Source organism: Bos taurus, chromosome 9 (assembly GCF_002263795.3).
Source record: "Bos taurus isolate L1 Dominette 01449 registration number 42190680 breed Hereford chromosome 9, ARS-UCD2.0, whole genome shotgun sequence".
Taxonomy (NCBI): domain Eukaryota; kingdom Metazoa; phylum Chordata; class Mammalia; order Artiodactyla; family Bovidae; genus Bos; species Bos taurus.
The window spans coordinates 79,652,625-79,677,776 of NC_037336.1; the positions used below are offsets into that span (position 1 = coordinate 79,652,625).

At 37.2% G+C, this 25,152-nt stretch overlaps 1 protein-coding gene across 2 annotated transcripts in view; it reads left to right on the top strand.

Annotated features, from left to right (window-relative positions):
* The window catches only part of VTA1 (vesicle trafficking 1), a 70,714-nt gene that overhangs the window by 23,015 nt on the left and 22,547 nt on the right, over positions 1-25,152 (top strand). For both annotated transcript variants that reach the window (NM_001038045.2, XM_005210996.4), the window contains 2 exon segments: positions 292-419; positions 1,087-1,162. In NM_001038045.2, coding sequence (NP_001033134.2) covers positions 292-419; positions 1,087-1,162 — 204 coding nt within the window.

Below are 25,152 nucleotides of genomic sequence, written 5' to 3' on the forward strand. Positions count from 1 at the left end.
GAAGATTCCCCTGGAGGAGGAAGTAGCAACCCACTCTAGTATTCTTGCCTGGAGAATCCCACGGATAGAGGAGCCTGGTGGGCTGTAGTCCATAAGATGGCAAAGAGGCCAACACACCTGAGCATGCTCACACAAGTTTTGATATTTAGAACTAAATTATACTTTCAGGTTATCATGAGTATCTTTCTTCAACTTTTTATAAACATTGGATTTGATTATTAGGATTTCTTGTACTTGGTATATGCTTCTCTGAGTCCAGAATCATAAGTTCTATATCTCATTTCATTTTAGCTTAAGAAACAGTTGGGTGATAATGAAGCTATTACTCAAGAAATAGTTGGTTCTGCACATTTGGAGAATTACGCTTTGAAAATGTTTTTGTATGCAGATAATGAAGATCGTGCTGGGAGATTTCACAAGTAAGTATAGAAAGATCAAATAAAAATGACAAGTTTTATTACTGTATAACCAGACTTTATCCAGTTTTTTTCTTAATAAGTTCCAGGATTCCTGATTAATGATTTAGGTGTTTGTTTTGGTTTTTTTTTTTTTGAATCTTAGAATAAGTCTGGGTTACAAGAGTGATCCTGGCTTTTTAGATAACATGGCTGAAAGACAAGTACCCAGAGCAAATTCATTTTCTCAGTAAATACACTCTAACTAGCCATTCTTTAGCAGTTAATAAAATCTGTGTTACTATTAACCAAAACATCCTGGTTCAGTGATACTGATTTTAAAAATTTCCAATCCCACCGACTCAAATGATTTGTCATTATAGTAAAACTTAAATACAAAGAAATACACGTAGCATATCGATTCAGATAGTATTGCCACTACATTTTCTAAAATGAAAAGCGTATTGTAAAAACCTTATTGTACCATTTTCACCTATAATATGTGTTGTCACTTCCTGCTAATACAGATTACAGAAGGAGCTCCATTGTGTTCCTAAAATCTGATTTTATTGAAAACATGAACTTCAGAGTGCTTTTTAAAACATTGGAAGTTTTTTTCTCGTAGCTACAAGACTAATTATGCATCTTACATTTTTCATTTAAATTAGATGAACTCTCTTTTCTCTTCCAGAAACATGATCAAGTCCTTCTATACTGCAAGTCTTTTAATAGATGTCATAACAGTGTTTGGAGAACTCACTGATGAAGTGAGTGTATATTCTTTATTGCCTTATTAGCTAGAGATCAATATTGGTTGCTTTTTATTAGTTTTGTCATTGCATTGTTTATTTAGAGCACTTGTCCATCAGAAATGTAGTAAAAACAAAACGTGTAATTTTTAATTGTCTACTAGCTACATTTTAAAAAGTTAAAAACAAAAGGTGAAATTATTTTTTAACAATAAATGTTGTTTTTTTGTAGTAGGTTCTTTAAATCCAGCATGTATTTAACACTTAGTGAGTGCATGGCTACTAAATTGGTCTCTGAACCCCAGGTTCATTGTTTTATTTTATTGAGTTTTTAAATATTACTGATCCTTGATGCTGTTAAATTTATTTATTGTTATTTGGTAAACATTACTGGAGGCAGAAATTTTTTAGGACTGTTTTTTTTTTCCCTATTTTGTTTCTTGCCAGAAATACTATTGTTAGAGATTTGTTTCTATTGTAAAATGCATATACAACTTGATATTTTACGAGGTACTTCCTATCCGTTTTATCAGTTTGTTTCTCAGAACCACTTTGAGATAAGTTGAGCACATATTCATTTTATGTATGAGCAAATTGAGGCTAAGTGATGAACTTATTGCCATTAGTTCAGTGTTGTTTTCACTGTAGTGGGCTTTACCATTCACATGGAAAAATTGTTTTCTGAGAGGAGAGAGATTAATTTAGAAAGAGAAAGAAGAAAAGGGAGTTATAAACGAGACTGATAGAGGAATGTCTTATTAGTGATTTGAAATCTCTGGAGAGATTGCTTTTTATGAAAAATGATTTTTTTTTCAAAATGGTTAGCTGTTCAGAGTAAAGTTCCAAACAAACGAATCTATGAGACAGTTTACATTTTCATAAAACAGTATATCAAAACTGTGCAAAATATTCTTTGTTTATATGTAAAATGAAGTGAAGCTCCAGGGTTGATGATCATAAGCTAAGTTTTTGAGTTGGCAGAAATGTGCAGTACAGTTCAAAACTGCTAAATGAGGGACACCTTGTACTGAGTGTGACTGTCCCTTATATTTCAAAGCATCCCTGACCCTTGCCCACGGAGCATTCCTCCATCAGTCAGATGACTGGAAACCACCAGCAGATATTTCCAAACACCCTCTAGGATATGGGGCAATGCCCACTGAGGGCCACTTCTGTCAGATTTTCTTGAAATAGAGAAGTACTGAATATAATAGAAAACTGAAACTTGGAGTGTGAAAACCAGAGATGCTTCTCACTTACTTATATTTTATAGGTTCTATAAATCCACTGCTTGGCTCCATTTCTGCTCCCGTCTCCTGTCACTATTTATCTAGATTTTTTCCTGTTTTACTAGTATGCATTGTTGTTGTTGTTTAGTTGCCCAGTCATGTCCGACTCTTTTGTGACCCCATGGACTGTAGACCACCAGGCTCCTCTGTCCATGGGATTTTTTTGGAGAGTACCAGGTGGGTGAAGGAGAAAAAGAGACCTGATTAGAAAAGTAAGTCATAAGCCAGATTAGACAGATGATAAAAAGACTGGCATCTTCAGTAAGGGGACCTTTTTGAATAAAGAGCTATACTTTGAGCAAAAGAACTAGTTAATGATTACTGTGGAACTTCATACAAAGTGGGCTGTCTTTGACCTGAGGAATAATATGTTTAAACTTAGATTTAAAATTTGAAGTGCAGGTATACCAACCAAAAATAAATTGCCACAAGACTCTTGGAATCAAAAGACAAGAAATATGCAAAAGAGAGGTGAAAATTCGAGTCAGGAGAGTAGACAAACTCTCAGGTTAAGAAGATAGTTTTGAAAGAGAATATGGTTAGATAAACATCCTGATAAACACCTGCATGTAAAAGGCTAGAGGAAGAAGTGAATAAAGAAATACAATTAGAGAAGAGGATGGAAATGTCAGATGTCAGAAGAGAACGTCATAATGAGGCAAAGTAGCAGATTGGTTTGCCATATCCTTCTGAGTGTCTCTTCCTTCTGAGAGGCGTCTCCTACTTCTTACTTGGAGGAGCTGCTTTTACCCACATATCTCAGAAGCACACACCCAGTTCCATGAAGTTATAACTGCCAACAATGGGGAACCCAGACAATAAAAGTGACAGATACAGGAAAAAGAACAAAATGTTCACAAATCTTAAGTGAGTAATTGAGATTTTGTTTTGTTTTTGCTTTAATTAACAGACATATAAATGTCTCTATTTAGCATGTAATTCATCTGTATTTCAAAAGAAAAAAGAATCTAAGTTTACATTTAGGTACTAGAGCCAGACATCCTGGAATGTGAGGTCAAGTGGGCCTTAGAAAGCTCACTACAAACAAAGCTAGTGAAGGTGATGGAATTACAGTTGAGCTCTTTCAAATCCTAAGAAATGATGCTGTGAAAGTGCTGCACTCAATATGCCAGCAAATTTGGAAAACTCAGCAGTGGCCACAGGACTGGAAAAGGTCAGTTTTCATTCCAATCCCAAAGAAAGGCAGTGCCAGAGAATGCTCAAACTACCGCACAATTGCACTCATTTCATATGCTAGCAAGGTAATGCTCAAAATTCTCCATGCCAGGCTTCAAAAATATATGAACCGTGAACTTCCAGATGTTCAGGCTGGATTTAGAAAAGGCAGAGGATGAGAGATCAAATTGCCATCATCCATTGGATCATCGAAAAAGCAAGGGAGTTCCAGAAAAACATCTATTACTGCTTTATTGACTATGCCAAAGCCTTTGACTGTGTGGATCACAACAAACTGTGGAAAATTTTTCAAGAGAAGGGAATACCAGACCACTTTACCTGCCTCTTGAGAAATCTGTATGACGGTCAAGAACCAACATTTAGAACCAGACATGGAACAGCGAACTGGTTCCAAATCAGGAAAAGAGTATGTCAAGGCTGTATATTGTTACTCTGCTTATTTAACTTATATGCAGATTACATCATGAGAAACGCCGGGCTGGATGAAGCAAAAGCTGGAATCAAGATTGCTGGGAGAGATATCAATAACCTCAGATACACAGATGACACGACCCTAATGGCAGAAAGTGAAGAAAAACTAAAGCGCCTCTTGATGAAAGTGAAAGAGGAGAGTGGAAAAGTTGGCTTAAAGCTCAACATTCAAAAAACTAAGATCATGGCATCCAGTCCCATCACTTCATGGCAAATAGATGGGGAAACAATGGAAACAGTAACATTTTTTTTGGAGGGGGCTCTAAAATCACTGCAAATGGTGACTGCAGCCATGAAATTAAAAGACACTTGCTCCTTGGAAGAAAAGTTATGACCAACCTAGACAGCATATTAAAAAGCAGAGACATTACTTTGCCAACAAAGGTCCGTCTAGTCAAAGCTATGGTTCTTCCCGTAGTAATGTATGGGTGTGAGAGTTGAACTCTAAAGAAAGCTGAGCACCGAAGAACTGATGCTTTGAACTGTGATTTTGGAGAAGACTCTTGAGAGTCCCTTGGACAGCAAGGAGATCTAACCTGCCCATCCTAAAGGAAATCAGTCCTGAATATTCTTTGGAAGGGCTGATACTGAAGCTGAAACTCCAATACTTTGGCCACCTGATGTGAAGAACTGACTTACTTGAAAAGACCCTGATGCTGGGAATGATTGAAGGCAAGAGGAGAAGGGGACAAAAGAGGATGAGATGGTTGGATCACATCACCGACTCAATAGACATGAATTTGAACAAGCTCTAGGAGTTGGTGATGGACAGGGAAGCGTGGTGTACTGCAGTCCATGGGGTTGCAAAGAGTCGGACACGACTGAGCGACTGAACTGAAGAACCCTTAACAAGGAACAGCTTCCTTAGTTATTTGAACATAGTAGCTAAAGCTGGAGAAGGCAGTGGCAACCCACTCCAGTACTCCTTCCTGGAAAATCCCATGGGTGGAGGAGCTTGGTAGGCTGCAGTCCAGGGGGTCGCGAAGAGTCGGACACAACTGAGCGACTTCACTTGCACTTTCCACTTTCATGCATTGGAGAAGGAAATGGCGACCCACTCCAGTGTTCTTACCTGGAAAATCCCAGAAACGGGGGAGCCTGGTGGGCTGCCGTCTCTGGGGTCGCACAGAGTCGGACACGACTGAAGCAACTTAGCAGCAGCAGCAGTAGCGGCTAAAGACAGGACTATGTAATAGGACAAACGATAGGACTTCAAGAGGAGTTGGGGAAGATTTGTTTAGATACTGAGGATACTAAAGAATGAATGTAGTATAAGCATGAAAGGGACATTTTCCCAAAGTTTTTATGCTATTTTCTTTCCCTATCTCATCACATAACCTACTACATACTTCCTTTGCCTTGCATATACACTAAAGTAGGAAATCAACATCTGTTTTGGTGGTTAAAGGATCAAGAAATCAGGAGGGGTCTGAAATAGTATGGAGAAAATTAGGCTTATAGGGACGGCATGGAAAGGACGTCCCTGAAGTTATTTTATTGGGCTTAGATTTATTCTTTGTGTCTTCATGTAAATCCTGCATTTTAATTAGAAAAGGAATTGTACACACAATTAATGTGTACGTATAAGTAGGTACTTTTCACTGCCTTACATATGTTTGTTACAGCATGCAAAATTTGTATATCCAGTGAAAGTTGTATATATCAAAATTATAATTTCTTTGGCATACAGTACTGACATTTCTCATATCCATTATTAAACGATCTTATCCTTAACATGACTAGTGAGTGGGTTTTTGACCATGATTGAAGATTGACAAGGAAAGTAAAATACTGGCAAGATTGTCCATGCATCAGTAACATAATCCCCCAGCCAACCAGTTTGATCACCCTAGTTTCAAATTCTGTTTTCTCTTACTTTTAGTGTTGTTTTGTTCCATCATTTTCCATTTCTAGAAATGGCATCTCCATCATTATCACTGAGGTAATAGCTTTTTCAAAACAATGATTTAAAGTGTTACAATTGTAAACAGTGCTCCACTTTAGCAGCTGCTACCAAAACAGATAAATTAGATGGTCACCGGCGTTAACTTTCAGTTGTAGGTTCTCGTTGAAGAAATCTAAGGCTTGTATTTATTAATTTATGTTTTAAGCACTTGATGCCCAAATCAAGATGCAAACTATTGGAACATTTCTTATTTCAGAATAGCTATTAATCCCATGAGATGTTTTAACTTACAACAGTTATAACTGTTACTTATAACAGTTGTAACTCATTCCCTTCTTTCAACTTTCACTTCAGTTCATTCTGTACTTTAAAAACACTAGCAGAGACAAAGACAGGAAACAGAAAGGTGGGAAAAGAATGAGTTTAAGGATTTCAGGTAGGCAGATTTTTTTTTAATATATACTCCTGTGGGTAGCTTTCAGGACTTGCTATATCTTATTTGTTCATTTATAAAGGAAATGTAGTGGTTATTAACTGCATAGTATCTCACAGTTTTTTGATAAAACTTAAACTCTTCAAAAAGATTGTTCCTCTTGCTTCTCAAAGAATGCTAGTTGAGAAACATTAAAGCCTACAATAACAAAAAATAGGGAAGGGAAAGTCATGATTATCTTATATTTTTATTTGTATATTTTAAAATAATCTTTTAATTTTGTCATCTTTATAATCAAGATAATGATTTAATTAGCATTAAATTTTTAATGCTGTCTTTAATCATTTTAATTATATTTTCTAAAGTTTAAAAAATAGTATTTTTTTTTTGCTATCAGCTCTGAAAAATTTTAAAAGAACAGAAAGGTAGTTGTCAGAGCCAGGCCTTACTGAACTCCAAGCCAAGAGGTCATTTTACCTCTCTGGAATTGGTTTTTCCTCTGTAAATAAAATGGGAAGCATGGTTGAGCAGATCTCTGAGGTCCTTTGCAGCTATCTAGATCTATGATTATACATGCCAAGCATGCAAGAAGAGATGGGAGAGGGCAAATAAAAAACAAAGATGAGAAAGGAAACAAAAAAGGAAAGGAGAGAAGCAAATATAGTTTTTGATTAAAAGCTCCAAAAGGAGAGATGAGAAATTACCCATATAAGTTGTATAAATGATAATGAAAAGTAGAGCCACCAGAAATGATGACAGCAAAAAACTAATCTCTAGTAATAAAAAAGGAGAAGAAACATGATATGGCATTGTGGGGGTTATCAGTGTAGGAGGTAACAGGGTGAACATCTAGGGCCATCTGTATGGCATTTATACATAAAGATGTGAAGTCTTCTAATTAAATTTATTTAACATTTCAGCCTTTTTTTAAAGGTCAGTCATTCACAAGCTATGTTACTACAGATAACCTAATGAATTTTCCTATTTTAGGCTCTTTTTCCATGCTCTCCTCCATCATTGTTTTAGTGAAGAACCTAACAGAGACTTTTCCTTTCCTGGTATTGCAAGTCCAGGCTCCTTCTTGGTACTTCTTAGCAGTCCCTTTTTACATTTGTCAGACCTATCTGCTTACCGCCATCTCCACTTTCACCGTTGTAAACTGGTTTTTTTTTTTAGCTGCTTTGTCTGGGTCTTGCCTTCTCTACAAGTCTTAGCTACGTTATTCTAGCCCTTATGTGCATTTTTCCATTCTCTCAGATTTTCCATGATTGGGATTAACTATATGATTGTGAAACTATAAATGCATTAACTTAAGGTTTATATATTGTATTTTAGAATAATTATACTGCACATCCTCAAAGGAAGAACTTTGTCTCATTCTACTATTACATCGTATTTGGCAGTAACTATAAATTTGGACATTGGTTAAAATCTCAGAGTGAAAACAGTAGCTATTCAGTAGCTGTTTAGCTATAGCTATTTCAAAAGTTGCTATAGTTTCATTTTTCTATCTATAAAAGAAGATAAGGTTCAGACTTGCTTACACAGAACTTCTTTTATAATTCTTATAAAATGCAATAGATATAATCTTTCTTGGTCTATTTTCTGACTTTTTTTCCTTTTAATTTCATGTCAGTATTCATAGTTGCCCCAAATTTTTAAAGTCTACATTTTCTTTAGTCTTTAGCTTTAAAAAAAAAATACTTTATCTGTTGCTATTCTGTTTCTAAGCTCTCCTATCTGTTTGGTAGACCCTGGTTCAATTACACGGTCGGGAAGATCCCCTGGAGAAGAGATAGGCAACCCACTCCAGTATTGTTGGGCTTCCCTGTGGCTCAGCTGGTAAAGAATCCACTTAGAATATGGGAGACCTGGGTTCAATCCCTGGGTTGGGAAGATCCCCTGGAGAAGGGAAAGGCTTCCCACTCCAGCATTCTGGCCTGGAGAATTCCACGGACTGTATAGTCCATGGTGTCCCGAAGAGTCAGACATGACTGAGCAACTTTCATTTAACTCTTTTAACTGTGCTTTATATAATTCCATCTCAGAATTTGATTAAATTTATAGTCATGTAAACTTTTACCATTCCTATAGCTGTCTTGGAATCAGTGACCCAGTTTTAGGTATAGAGTCACCAGAGTATATGTTAAATTTTTTACTTTTCTGTTGTGAAGCAAGCAATGTTCAAACCATAAATAGGTTATATTCCTACTTGAACATCTTGTGTTAACTACTTATGGCCGCGTTGATAGACTTCCTTTTATTGTATTTTAGGTTTATTTCACTTCTAGCCATGTTTGAGGAGCAGATACCATTTTACCTTTATCTGTTGAATTTCTGCTAATTTGAGGGAATCAAATGGTATGTTTTCCTGCCCTCATGGGGGTAGTGTTCCAACTTGGAAAGAGAAGCAGAATAACTGATTGTGATGCTATACGGTGTAGTAAGGGCAAAATACAGTAAAGGGATATACTCCTGCCGTTTGTCTGGCACTGTACTTAGACACTTTTTTCACTTTCACAACCCTGAATTACAGTGAGAAAACAGACTCAGAAAATATAAGTTCCTTATGCCCAGATGCTATGCCCCAGTGCAGTATTCACAAACTCTCTGTGATAAAGGTCCAGCCTCTTTTTTTTTTTCCTTTTAATAGCCATTGTGTTGCAGACTGATTGTTTTGTAAAATACAAGTTATGATTATCTAGAAAAATAACACTTTAAAGAGACATATAAAATACAAGCCAGATTTGTTTTGTCTGCTAAATGCTCTCAATTTCTGTACTATCTTGTCACAAAACTGGTAAACAGTTTGCGAGCTAGCTCTGGTTCTCGGACCATATTTTGATTGGCGCTAACCTACATTCCTCTATTGGAGCTCCTAGAGAATCCTGTTTATATTTCAATCTGGAACTCTCCCTACTTAAAAAACAGAGCTGCAACATAACTAGGATGATCATGTACATGAATAGCTGGCTTCAAAGGAGATGATCTGTTTAAGGTATTCATTTGCAGTGGAAAGTTTGGAATTATTGCTAGCCTGGAAAACCATGGTAGATTAGAAGAAATGCATCTCCTTACAAAAATCATGAGTTTTTCTTTTTTTGTTTTTATTGGCTGTGTTGGGTCTTCATTGCTGCATGCAGGCTTTCTCTACTTGGGGAGGGAGGTAGGGTTACTCTTCATTGCCATGCTGGGCTTCTCATGGCACAGCCTTCTTGTCTTGTTGCATAGCATGGGCTCTAGGCACTTGGGCTCAGTAGTTGTGGTACATGGGCTTAGTTGACCTGTGGCATATAGATCTTCATATGACAGATCTTTGTGGCATATGACAGACTTCATTTTTTTGAGCTCCAAAATCACTGCAGATGGTGACTGCAGCCATGAAATTAAAAGACACTTACTCCTTGGAAGAAAAGTTATGACCAACCTAGAGAGCATATTAAAAAGCAGAGACATTACTTTGCCAACAAAGGTCCATCTAGTCAAAGCTATGGTTCTTCCAGTAGTCATGTATGGATCTGAGAGTTGGACTCTAAAGAAAGCTGAGCGCTGAAGAACTGATGCTTTTGAACTGTGGTGTTGGAGAAGACTCTTGAGAGTCCCTTCAACTGCAAGGAGATCCAACCAGTCCATCCTAAAGGAGATCAGTCCTGAGTGTTCATTAGAAGGACTGATGCTGAAGCTGAAGCTCCAATACTTTGGCTACCTAATGCAAAGAACTGACTCATTTGAAAAAACCCTGATGCTGGGAAAGATTGAAGGCAAGAGGAGAAGGGGACAACAGAGGATGAGATGGTTGGATTGCATAACCGACTCAGTGGACATGAGTTTGAGTAAACTCCTGGAGTTGGTGATGGACAAAGAGGCCTGGCGCGTGGCAGTCCATGGAGTCACAAAGAGTTTGACATGACTGAGCAACTGAACTGACACTGAACTAACATGGATCTTCCCAGGCCAAGGATCAAACCTGTGTCCCCTGCATTGACAGGCAGATTCTTAATCACTGGACCACCAGAGAAGTCCCCAAGTCATGTGTTTTGTACATATATCATACCTTAAGTTTTCATGCTCTCACTATATACTGAAAGTCTCATTCTTAGTAATTATAATAATAAATAGATCTATGAGGGTAGTATTGTCTCTCTTGCTAGATTAGAAATTTCTCTTTTATTCACCGCTGGATAATAATTGCCAAGAACAGTGGCTTGTATCTGCTCTTCAGTTAACTGTAAGTGAATGGAGTAGTTTTGCATGCAGTGTTAGTATAATGTGGTTAAGAGTACTGCAGGCATTGACCTCAAAATTCCATATGCCACTTTGTAACTGTGTGACTTTGGGTAATTTATTAGAGTTATGTAAACTTGTTCCCACGTCTGTAAAATGAGGAAAAGTATAAAGCCTGCTTCATGAAGGTGTCCTGGATTTTAAATGAGAAAATTCATGTAAAGCCTTTAACAAAGTACCTAGCATATAGTAAATGCTCAACAAACATTAGTTTTTGCTTTTCTTAGTTGGTGGATGATCTTCTAGTGTCCTGTGTTTAGAAAGGATATCCTTATCTACTCAATCTTACATATTAAGGTATATTTATTCAGAAATAAGCATTATGTATTATTACTTTATATTTGGATGTCCAGCATATATGGTTGGAGTTCCAAAACAGACTAGAAAGAAAGTGTTGAAAAAATAATGGCCATACACTTTCTAAACTGGGAGAAAAAATACTTGTGGATCCAAGAAGCTCAGTGAATCTCTACTAAAATAAACACAAAGAAACCATACCCAAGAGCATCATGGTCCAACCTGTAAAGATCACTGATGGAAGAAAGAAATCTTGAAGGAGCAGTCTTGGGAAATAACGCATTACACGCAAGGTAACAGTGCTTTGAAAGATGGTTGATTTCTCTTTTTCTTTTAAACATTCTGCCAAGAAGATAATGAAATTGGCATATTTAAAGTACTAAATATACTTTGGCCACCTGATGCAAACAGCTAACTTATTGGAAAAGACCTTGATGCTGGGAAAGATTGAAGGCAGGAGGAGAAGGGGACAACAAAGGATGAGATGGTTGGATGGCATCACCAACTCGATGGACATGAGTTTGGGTAAGCTCCGGGGGTTGGTGATGGACAGGGAAGCCTGGCGTGCTGCAGAGAGGGGTTGCACAGAGTCAGACATGACTGAGTGAACTGAACTGAAAGTACTGAAAAAAAAAAAAAAATGAGCAAAAAACCCTGACAACTCAGAATTCTATGTAGAGCAAAGCAAATAATGAAGGTAATACTCCAAATAGGAAAAGGAGTACGTCAAGGCTGTATATTGTCACCCTGCTTATTTAACTCCTATGCAGAGTACATCTTGAGAAACGCTGGGCTGGGTGAAGCACAAGCCGGAATCTAGATTGCCAGGAGAAATATCAATAACCTCAGATATGTAGATGATACCACCCTTATGGTAGAAAGTGAAAAGGAACTAAAAAGCCTCTTGATGAAAGTGAAAGTGGAGAGTGAAAAAGTTGGCTTAAAGCTCAACATTCAGAAAACGAAGATCATGGCATCTGTTCCCATGACTTCATGGGAAATAGATGGGGAAACAGTGGAAACAGTGTCAGACTTTATTTTTTGGGGGCTCCAAAATCACTGCAGATGGTGATTGCAGCCATGAAATTAAAAGACGCTTACTCCTTGGAAGGAAAGTTATGACCAACCCAGATAGCATATTCAAAAGCAGAGACGTTACTTTGCCAACAAAGGTCCATCTAGTCAAGGCTATGGTTTTTCCAGTGGTCATGTATGGATGTGAGAGTTGGACTGTGAAGAAAGCTGAGCGCCGAAGAATTGATGCTTTTGAACTGTGGTGTTGGGGAAGACTCTTGAGAGTCCCTTCAGCTGCAAGGAGATCCAACCAGTCCATCCTAAAGGGGATCAGTCCTGGGTGTTCAATGAAAGGACTGATGCTGAAGCTGACACTCCAGTACTTTGGCCACCTCATGCAAAGAGTTAATTCATTGGAAAAGACCCTGATGCTAGGAAGGATTGGTTGCAGGAGGAGAAGGGGATGACAGAGGATGAGATGGCTAGATGGCATCACCGACTCGATGGATGTGAGTCTGGGTGAACTCCGGGAGTTGGTGATGGACAGGGAGGCCTGGTGTGCTGCGGTTCATGGGTGGCAGAGTCAGACACGACTGAGCGACTGAACTGAACTGAATACCTTCAAATAATGAAGGTAAAATAAAAGGCATTTTTAAATCAATTAATTCATGACTAGAAGTTCTGCAATAAAGAACTAAAGAACAGCAGAAAGGAAGCTTTTCAGGATGAAAGAAAATGATTCTAGATGACAACTTGAATTTATAGGAAGGAATAAAGTATAATGATATAGTGTATAATATTGATACATAAAACTATATATTTTTTCTTCATTTCTTTAAATAAATATATGCCTGTTTAAGTAAAAATCATTGTAACTATACATATATATATTTGGTAAACCCAAAAGAGAGCAGAGAAAGGGAATAGGGAGAAACAGGAATAGATAGGACTAATATAAAACAAATGGCAAATTTTAAGCCTACATACAGCTGTATGAGTACATACTATAAATGTAAATGAAATAACATTCCAAATTAAAAGTAGAGATTTATAAAAGAGCAAGCCTTAACTTTATACTATTTATAAGAGACATCCTTATTTTGAAAATGAAATGATGAAAAAATAATCAATGTAAATATACTAAGTTAGAAAGATTGGAAGTGGTCATATTAGATAAGGTAAATTTTAAGGTGTTTTACTAGAGGTAAAATGGGCCATTTTGTTCATCAGTTGTTACAGTTCATTAAGAAGATACCAGTTATAAATGTCTGTGTATCTCTTAAGACTTTAAAACTTTATGAAAAAAAAGTGATAGAAATAAAGAAAAAATATAAAAAATCCTAATTATAGTTGGAGATTTTAACATGCTCCTCTCAGTCATTGGTGGATAAATAGTTTAAAAACAGATTAACTAAAATGAATAAAGACTGGCCACATCTCAAATATTGACTAGAATGTGCAAACAAGAGCTTTCATATATTGCTTGGTGAAAATGTTAGATGTAATAACCACTTTGGGAAAAGATTTGGCTGATTTTTATAAAGTTAAACATCCACCTACCTTTTATCCAGCCATTCCTCAGTGTTTATCCAAGAGAAATGAAAACATATCCAGAAAAGACTTGTTCAAGAGTGCTCATAGGAACTTTATTCATAATAGCCTAAAGCTGGAAACAACCCAAATGTCCACCAACAGAGGAACTGATAAATAAATTGTGCTTCTATTAAGGTATGAAAAGGTGCTACTGACGTACCCTAAAACATGCTTCAATTTTGTAGACGTTATGCTGAGCAAAAAAAAAAAAACAGAAGAATACAAACTGTATGATTCGCTTCATATAAAGTATTACAATATTTAACTTTATTCTAGTGAAGAAAATTAGTATTTTGGTGTGTGTTGTATTTTGATAAGAATACATTATACACTTATGAATCTTTTTGTCAAAACTCAGCCAACTATATACACTTAAGATTTGTACATAGCAAGGTATATCAATTTTACCACACCAAAAAAATGCTGAATATTGAACTATTATTAGTAGGTTTGGTTTTTCTTGATAGTATTTGGTTGGCAGTTCTAAAACTGCATACTCTGTATTCAAGAATTGTGCAATTGAGTAAATATATTGAGGGAGCCGGGTTTCTAACTTCTGGGAAAGGAAGGTACATTAGGGGATGGGAGAAGACTAGATTGTGTTATAGTGTTGGATTCGAATTGGCGATGTCCATATTAACCCATGCTTTTAAATATATTATACAAATAAGGCAAACTAGAATATGTATTTAAATAGTTATATATATATAAATATGTGTATAGACAATAACTATGTTTATGTACATGCAGTGTACATACATAGATTTGTGTATACATGCGCATAAAACATAATATCCATATCTCTGTACTGAAAGGACCTAGAAGCAATGATGCATCAATAACAGTGAGCACGTGTAGTGCCTGAGTTTGGATTCTAAATACCCTTCAGGGCTCACAGAACTGAATCTTGGGCTGGGTCAGGGAAAGTCCTAGATGAAGCTGGGCCTTCTTATTCTGCCAGAAAATAAAGAAGTGGTTCACATAATCACAAGCACATATCGGAAAGATCCAGAAGCCAACTTGAAAGTGTTCCTACTGTCTGTATCAGGGACAATTTGACTACCAAAATATGGTCTTAATAGGTAACCCATTGAAAAGTAAGAATTCATGGCTCCCTACTGAAGCATATAATGAAATAAATAAATAATGAAAGGATAGAGAAAGCTTCTTACAGTAAAGTTATGACTAATAAGTAGAGAAGTAGAGAAATAACAATAAAGTTAGAAATCATTCATGGGGTTTAAAACTAGTAGGTAGAAAATTTGGTGAAGAACAAGATGTTTATGTTAGTATCTAAATATCTCCCCCTCAAATTATTTATTAAGTTTAAAAGGAAAAATATTAAGCTAGTAATGGAGAAAGCTGTCTGATACCACCTTAACCAAGTCGTCAAACCTAATACAGCCAGTAACGGGACCAACTAATACTGTGTGCCTCCTAATGAGTTGAAATAAGAAAGACAAACATCTCACAACCTGAACCTAATCATAAGGAAACGTCAGACAAATCCAAACTGAAATGTCAGTGTCCAGAAACACTAATAACAAAGGCTGTCTGGATCAAAGGCTGAAAAGACCTGACAACTAAATCAGGTTTGCTTTTTAAGTTATTAAAAATAGACCCAAGGGAGGAACTACCAAGGACATCACTGGGCCATTTATAAAATTAATTGGGACTGTGTATCAAATAGTACTCTTGTGTAAGTGTTAAATTTCCTGATTTTAATAACCATTGTCTATGAGATTGTCCTTCATCTTGGAAAATGCTTAATGAAAGGGTAAGAGGGCAGAGTGACTTAAATTAGTACTGATAAAAATGCAGTTAACATTTTGCATACTAAGAAGTCAGGCATATGTAAGTAGATTGATAAAATGTAAACAATTGGGTGATCTGAGTGAAAGATTCTGTACTAGTCTTAAAAACTTTTCTCCCAGCTTAATGAAATTATATAAAATAAATTACTTCTGAAAACATATATATCTGTATAAATATAGAGAGAGAGGTTTTTTTTTCCCCAAAAAAAGATATTAGCTTCTTTTCTTGCCCTGGTGGACTAGGTTTTATATGATTAATGCTCATACCTTCTTTGGATGAAAGTAGAAAGTGAAAGTCATGTCAGATTATTTGCGACCCCATGGACTGTACAGTCCTTGGAAGTCTCCAGGGCAGAAAGAATACTGGTGTGGGTAACCTTTCCCTTCCCCAAGGGATCTTCCCAACCCAGGGATCCAACCCAGGTCTCCCTCATTGTGGGCAGATTCCTCTGTCCCTGGGGATTCTCCAGGCAAGAATACTGGACTAGGTTGCCATGCCCTCCTCCAGGCTGTCTTCCCAACCCAGGGATCGAACCCAGATCTCCCTCATTGCGGGCAGATTCTTTATCAGCTGAGCTACCAGGGAAGCCCAAGAATACTGGAGTGAGTGGTATATCCCTTCTCCAGGGGACATTCTTGACCCAGGAATCGAACCAGGATCTCCTGTATTGCAGGCAGATTCTGTACTAGCAGAGCTACCAGGAAAGCCGACTTTGGATATCTTTTGGCTAATTGGAGTATACATTCCAAATATTGTAAAAAATAGAGTAATTTAAATGTGCATTTTAGTTAAGATTTTTTGCTACAGTTTTACTCTCATTTTTGTTTTTTTTGTAAAATTCTAGTTGCTTTGAAAAATAAAAAGGCATAAAATTTTGAATAAATCTACATGAAATGTGTAATTTGTGATTATAAACTTCAATATTTGAATCATTGTGATAGTAAATTTGTTGAATATGTACTTTTAAAGTGATTCTCATTGTGCTATGTCCAATGTTAATAGGAGTTATATATAGCCCTAATTTTTTGTGTATAATATACTTGGGAGATCATGGCATCCAGTCCCATCACTTCATGGCAAATAGATGGAGAAACTGGAAAACAGTGGCTGACTTTATTTTTTTGGGCTCCAAAATCATTGCAGATGGTGACTGTAGCCATGAAATTAAGAGACGCTTACTCCTTAGAAGGAAAGTTATGACCAACCTAGAGAGCATATTAAAGAGCAGAGACATTACTTTGGCAACAAAGGTCTGTCTAGTCAAGGCTATGGTTTTTTCAGTAGTCGTGTATGAATGTGAGAGTTGGACTATAAAGTAAGCTGAACGCTGAAGAATTGAGGCTTTTGAACTATGGTGTTGGAGAAGACTCTTCAACTGCAGAGATCCAACCAGTCCATCCTAAAGGAGATCAGTCCTGAGTATTCATTGTAAGGACTGATGTTGAAGCTGAAACTCTAATACTTTGGCCACCTCACTCAAAGAGCTGACTCATTTGAAAAAACTCTGATGCAGGGAAAGATTGAAGGCAGGAGGCGAAGGGGATGACAGAGGATGAGATGGTTGGATGGCATCACCAACTCAATGGACATGAGTTTGGGTAAACTCTGGGAGCTGGTTATGGACAGGGAGGCCTGGCATGCTGCGGTCCGTGGGGTTGCAAAGAGTCAGACATGACTGAGCGACTGAACTGACTGATACTTGGGAGAATTGTGGGCCTAAGGGTACAGATGTATTTTCTGTGATGTTGTCACCAAGTTAGAGATTTTTACTTTCTTTCATGTCGCTAACTACTTCAAAATGTTATGAAAACTGTGACCAATCTTCCATCCATACGTGTATTGCTTTTTTGCATATAACTTAGGGAGTTTCAAGGATACCCTTAACCCTATCCCCTGACTTTTCCTTGGAAGCCCAAGTCAACCTGTGCACTCAAGTTTAATGTTCACATGTATTCATTAGCAAAATGCCATTCTAGGACAACCAGCTTCAGAATCATTTGCGGTACTTGATTTTAAAAAAACATGGATTCCAGAATCTGCTCTTCATTCATTCATTCACCAAATATTTGTTAATCTCTACTATATTCTAGACACCATTCTAGGCACTAGTAATACAGCAGTGGATTAAATCCCTGACATAGGAATCACATTTCTCTGGTAAGGATAGACATTAAACAAATAAATGTTTAGTGTGTCAGATAAACATCATGGGAAGTCTCTCATGGTGGGGATAGGAAGTTCAGTTTAAATAAGGTATTTGGGAAAGGTCTCACTAAGAAGACAACATGGAAACGAAGCCCCGAAGAAGATAATGAAATGAATCATACAGATGTTCCAGGAAGAGACAAAAAGTGCCAAGATTTGTGAACAGCAGAGTTACCCATTAAAGTTCAAGACATAACAAGAAAGACAATGTAGCTGAATCGAGAGTGAGAGGAATGGAGGGAGGTGAGGGGGTGGGCAGGGAGTTCAAACATAATTGATTGAATTTGACTGCTGTGTTTAAAGTATTATTACATTATAATGGACAGGGTGAAAATAGGGAGACCTATCAGTATATTATTAATGAAGTGAGGGCAGTGGTGGCTCAGACCAGAATTTGCGATAGAAAACATTATGAGTAGTGGTTAGACTCGAGATATATTTTGAATGTAGAGCTGACAGAATTTAAAAGATTCATTGGTAGAATATGAGAAATCAGGGGCTTAAAAATAACTTCAGAGTTTTGGGCCTGAACAACAAAAACAACAAGGCGTTTACTGACTTGTGGAGGAACAAATTTGGTAGAGGAAGATCTAAAATCAGTTTTGAACTTTGGGTGTTTTGAGCTATCAGATATACAAGTGAAGTGCTGAGCTGAATTATACATCCTGGCGTTCAAAAGAGAGGACTGAGCAGAGGATATGAATTTGAGAGTTGTCACATCGTATTTAAAGCCGTTAGACAGGAAGAGATAGTCAAGGTCAAAGTTTTGAAAATTTGTCCAAGAACTGAATGCTGTGGCACTCCCCACCTGGAGATGAGAAAGAATCAAATCCATATGAAGGACTGAAAAGGAACACCTAGCAAGGCACAGAGCACCGAAAGACCTTAAGAACCAGGAAACCAATGTAAAGGAATTGCAAAGAGGTCAAAGTACTCCACTTTCCACGCTGGTGGGAACAAGTAAGATGAGATTTAAGCTTTGAATTTAGCAAGAGAGGAGTAATCCTCAACCTTGACAAAAGCAATTCCAGTGCATACTGGAGATAAAACTTGCATAGGATGGGTTCAAGAGGAACAATTGTAGACAGATAATATGAAGCATTTTCTTTCAAAGTGGCTTTTTGGTTTCCTGGTGGAGAATGATTTATATCAGATTTTCTATAGTTTAGACCAGGAGTTTATTTTTTATTATACCCTAATATGATTTTTGTGTGCACCAGATTTGAGAACCCCCCTTATAACATATGATTGGTGTTTGCTACCAATCATTCTTCAGTATAGCAAGTGCAAGTGATTTAAAAATAAATGAAAATTCTTGTTTAACCACTGCTGACTCCAGTGGCCAAAATTTGCAGATATCAGCGACTCATCAGCCTAATCACAAAACAGGAACTTAAAGGCCAGGGACAAAAGTTTAAAAAAAAAGAAAAGAAATTTTTTTTTTTTGGTAATTACTATTTCCTTGAAAGGATGTCTGTAGTCAGCCAAAAAGAGTTAAAAGATTTCAAAAATATTAACATCTTGAAATTCTCCTTTTCAAATATTGTTTTATATTTAGCATCGTTTATTTTAAAACAATTGAAAAGTGAATTAGCTTTGCATTACAACTGCCAAAATCTGCTCAAACTGTAAGCACCAGTTTCTAGAGGCATCTTGGAAATAGTGGGGATTAAAAGTTAAAACTATTGTATTGATTTATCTGCTTTGGAGGAATTTTTTTTACTGTGTTTATTAAAATGAACCCATTTCTGGTTAATATTTTTTAAATCTCACATACTAATGAAGGAACCCAAGATGGTTTAAACATCTCTATACTATTCATACTATGAAATTAGGAATGAAGGAACCTTCTAAAATCATTACAATACTACTTGCTTAACTAAGTCTTTAGACAATTTTAAATTATTTCAAGCCAAAGAAAATATGTCTCATTTTAAAAAGATTCCAAAAGAAAGTAACTTAATTCTCCTAAGCAATTTATTCATTTACTTTCAAAGTGATTCTCTCTATTTACCAAAATATGTCCCGTATAAACACACATTAAGTATCTAACCTTTGACTATTTAAAAGCCCGTTTTTCTGTATTTTATATATTCCTGTCTAAATTGCAAATTGCATTTTGCTAATTGTAGCTAACCAGAGCACCTTGAAATGGGATAGCTGAGTTGACTGCTAGTGTGGCCTTGGGTAAGTCATTTTACTTTTGTAATGCCACTTCCTCATTTCTATGATGATGGAATTATAGATTCCTAAGAGAAAAACATGAAGAAAATATTATGGACTTTAGATAATTCAGGCGTCACATTTAATGATGGGAGTTATTGCCTGATTTTCACATTGGACTCCAAAGCACATGGCTAACAGTTCATCTCATTATTGCTAGCACTTAGCATGGTAAGTGACTTGAGTAAATGCCAGATACCTGTGGACTTCCTGGGATTCAGGGTGTCATGGGAATATGAGCCTCAGAGAGGAGGAGACTTTTGACATCTTAAGAGGAAACCTCTCTCATGAGAGGAAGAATAGCATGAGAAAAGACTGAAAATGAGACAGAATCCCAATTGGAGTGAGGGTAAGGGTAGGAAATGAGACTTAAGCCATGTCCATAAAGTGGAAGGCTTTGAATGCTGGGTTAATCTGTATTTTACAATGATTCAGGCTTTAATGTCTCAGAGCCTTAGTGTGAGTAAAATGTAACCTGCTTAAATTTCATGGTTATGGTAAGGACTAGTTAAAGGGACAACATGTGAAAGTGCTTTATAACCTACAGTTAGTTCAGTAGCTCAGTCATGTCAGACTCTTTGTGACCCCATGGACTGTAGCACTCCAGGCTCCCCTGTTTATCACCAACTCCCGGAGCTTTTTCAAACTCAGGTCCATTGAGTCGGTGATGCCATCCAACCATCTCATCCTCTGTCATCCCCTTCTCCTCCTGCCTTCAATCTTTCCCAGCATCAGGGTCTTTTCATATGAGTCAACTCTTCACATCAAATGGCCAAAGTACTGGAGTTTCACCTTGAACATCAGTCCTTCCAATGAATAATTAGAACTAATTTCCTTGAGGATTGACTGCTTGGATCTTCTTCCAATCCAAGGGACTCTCAAGAGTTTTCTCCAACACCGCACTTCAAAAGCATCAGTTCTTCGACACTCAGCTTTCTTTATAGTCCAACTCTCACATCCACACATGACTACTGGAAAAACCATAGCCTTAACTAGATGAACCTTTGTTGGCAAAGTAATGTCTCTTCTTTTTAATATGCTGTCTAGGTTGGTCATAGCTTTTCTTTCCAGGAGCAAGCATCTTTTAATTTCATGGCTGCAATCACCATCTGCAGTGATTTTGAAGCCCCCAAAAATAAAGTCTGTCACTGATTCCATTGTTTCCCCATCTAATTGCCATGAAGTGATGGGACCAGATGCCATGATCTTAGTTTTTTGAATGTTGAGTTTTAAGCCAGCTTTTTCACTCTCCTCTTTCACTTTCATCAAGAGGCTCTTTAGTTCTTCTTTGATTTCTGCCATAAGGGTGGCATTGTCTACATATCTGAGGTCATTGGTACTTCTCCCTGCAGTCTTGATTCCAGCTTGTGCTTCATCCAGCCCAGCATTTTGCATGATGTATTCTGCATATAAGTTAAATAAGCAGGGTGACAATATACAGCCTTGATGTATTCCTTTCCCAATTTGGAACCAGTCCGTTGTTCCATGTCTAGTTCTAACTGTTGCTTCTTGACCTGCATACAGATTTCTCAGGAGGCAGGTAAGGTGGTCTGATATCCCTTCTCTTGAATTTTCCACAGTTTGTTGTGATCCACACAAAGGCTTTGGCGTAGTCAATAAAGCAGAAGTAGATGTTTTTCTGGTATTCTCTTGCTTTTTCTGTCATCCAACGGATGTTCGCAGTTTGATCTCTGGTTCCTTTGCCTTTTCTAAATCCAGCTTGAATATCTGGAAGTTCACAGTTCACATACTGTTGAAGCCTAGCTTGGAAAATTTTGAGCATTACTTTGCTAGTGCGTGAAATGAGTGCAATTGTGTGGTGGTTTGAACATTCTTTGGCATTGCCTTTCTTTGGGATTGGAATGAAAGCTGATCTTTTCCAGTCCCATGGCCACTGCTGAGTTTTCCAAATTTGCTGGCATATTGAGTGCAGCACTTTCACAGCATCATCTTTTAGGATTTGAAATAGCTCAGCTGGAATTCCATCACCTCCACTAGCTTTGTTCATAGTGATGCTTCCTCAGGCACAGTTCACTTCGCATTCCAGGATGGCTAGCTATAGGTGAGTGATCATACCATAATGATTATCTGGGTTGTGAAGATCTTTTTTGTACAGTTCTGTGTATTCTTGCCACATCTTCTTAATACCTTCTGCTTCTGTTAGGTCCCTACCATTTCTGTCCTTTGTTGTGCCTGTCTTTGCCTGAAATGTTCCCTTGGTATCTCTAATTTTCTTGAAGACATCTCTAGTCTTTCCCATTCTGTTGTTTTCCTCTATTTCTTTGCATTGATCACTGAGGAAACCTTTCTTATTTCTCCTTGCAGTTTTGGAACTCTGCATTCGAATGGATATATCTTTTCTTTTCTCCTTTTCTTTTAGCTTCTCTTCTTTCCTCAGCTATTTATAAGACCTCCTCAGACAACCATTTTGCCTTTTTGCATTTCTTTTTCTTGGGGATGGTCTTGATCACTCCCTCCTTTACAGTGTCATGAACCTCCATCCATAGTTCTTCAGGCACTCTGTCTGTCAGATCTGATTGCTTGAATCTCTTTGTCACTTCCACTGTATAATTGTAAGGGATTTGATTTAGGTCATACCTGAATGGTCTAGTGGATTTCCCTACTTATAACCTATAGACTAAACATTTTTGTCCAAGATTTTAATCCTATCTTGAATTTAGCTTACTTACTCCAGTAGTCTCTAATATATATCTTATACCCATGGCAAAATTTATTTCTTTTCCCTCATTCCCTGTCCACCTTGTATGTTTCTGCTTTTCTGACTTTGCTTATACTTCTCCATAGAATAGTCTTATTGCTTTCTACCATTTTTTCACATCATATCCATCCTGCAAGACCAAACTGAAATACTTTTTGCTTTACCATTTATCCTTTATTCCTGTTTTTTTCTTCATTCGGGGAACTCTTTGCTTTACTTACTCCAAGAAAATCTGTAGTACTCCCTCACTACTCTATTTTGTATAGTAATTCTCATTTATATTTTAATTCTATATCCATAACAAGATGATTAGTTCCCTTAAAACAGAAATAATATATTGACTTATTTGCTGAAGTATAGGTTAATAGTAAAAGTTTTAAAATAATGTTATTTTACAGATACTTAATTCAAGAAAACATGCAAACCTAGAGATTTTTAAGTGTGGGAAGAATTCACTCTTTGCAGAGCTTCAGTCCCTATTGTTCAGGATTTTGAAACAGTGAAACTAATAAGGAAACTCCGTGTTTTATTTAGCAGACATTGCTTATTCTGAAAGAATGGGAGTGGAGGGGGGGAAAAGTTGAACCAGATGATAATGCTATTTCTATATGTCAAAAATAGTCAAACACTGAATATTTCATAACATTCTACCTAAGTATATAGTAAATTTAACTGAACATCCTAAACCTAGTAGTCACTGCTGCTGCTGCGGACGAGTCGCTTCAGTCGTGTCTGACTCTGTGTGACCCCATAGATGGCAGCCCACCAGGCTCCCCTGTCCCTGGGATTCTCCAGGCAAGAACACTGGAGTGGGTTGCCATTTCCTTCTCCAGTGCATGAAAGTGAAAAGAGAAAGTGAAATTGCTCAGTCATGTCAGACCCTCAGCAACCCCATGGACTGCAGCCTACCAGGCTCCTCCATCCATGGGATTTTCCAGGCAAGAGTACTGGAGTGGGGTGCCATTGCCTTCTCCTTTGCCACCACAAATAATAAATCTGTATATTAAACAGAATAACTGCCATCCTAATCATTTAAGCTATCATATATCTGAGATGCATGTATTTGTTGGGCAGCTACTGTATGCTAGTCACCAAACTAAGTGCTTAATGTGTCATTAACAACAGACAGACATAGATCCTACCTTTGAAGAGCTTATATTTTAGAATATGCCTGTTGTGGTCTAGGAGGCTTCATAAACATACATATAAAATGCAACTAAATTGTGGTAAATAATGTTTTCTAAAATACGAGAAAATTTTGGGGAAATCAGGAGATTTCAGAGGAAATGATGTTCATTCTGATATATGAAGAATGAGCTTAAGAGTTAGCTAGATGAGAAAAGGGGAAAAGGCAGAGGGAATATAGTGGGACCCATGTGTTTAGGAACAGAAAAAAAGCTGCCAGGGTAGCTTGTTGGTGGCAAGTGAATAGATGAGAACATTAGAGGAAATTGAACAGTCAGGAACCAAGTAAAGTAGGATCTGTAGCTAGAGTTAAAGTTTGTTTTGTATTTTAAGTACACTGGAAGCCATTAAAAAAACTGACATGAATCGATTTATATCTTGAAAGATCATTCTACTCTGAAGACTGAATGATAGAGGTGTACTGGGGATAAGGCAAGAATACAAGAAAGGAGGCAGATTAAGGGGCTGTTACAGAGAAAATGGGGAGATAAGACCAGTTCTAGATAGTTATCAGAAGCATAATCAACTGGGGTCCTGATAAATTAGATGAGGGAGTCAGTAGAGAGACACAGGGTAAGCGAAAGGTGCAAAACTTAATTCCCAAAGACTTCTGACCTGGGAGAATGAAATTCTGTGGAGGAAGGAGTTGGGGGGTGGGTCAAGAGAACAGTTGGGGACAAGTTACTTTGAGTTGTACATGAGACATCCAGGTGTAGTCTCTGGATATTTGTCAGAAGCAAATTCTAGCTAGATATATAAATTTAGGAATAAAGATGAAGGTAGTATTTAAAACCATGAGAATGAGTATGGAGAGGTAAGAAAATAAGCTGTAAGACATGAGTCCTGAGGCCTGCAGGAATCTGGCAGGAAGTACAATGGATGAAGACAGCCCACGGTGAGATAATAAATGACAACTGATAAGGGTATGTGAACTAGAGAGGGAGGTGAGGGAGCGGGGTGGTAGTATAGAGAGAACAGACAAATCTGAACATAGGTGCATCATCTGCAAGGGGTTGCCTCTACTGACTCATACAGTTTTAAATATGAAGTATATTTTCCACATAATTCAATACTAGAAAAGGCACAGAAAATCCAAATTCTTAACTTCTTGTTTGGTACTTTACTAGGATAATTAGTAGCAAATGAACTCTACTAGGATTATTAGTACCAAATAAATATGGCCCTAATGTTATTAGAGCTTCCATTTTTTAAACAAGAAGTTAAGAATTTGGATTTTCTGTGCCTTTTCTAGTATTGAATTATGTGGAAAATATAATTCATATTTAAAATTGTATGAGTCAGCATTGATTTAGCCCACCAAATTACAGTCTCTGCTTGGACAGGGTACTTAGGGTTATTTGGAGATCAGATAAAGGA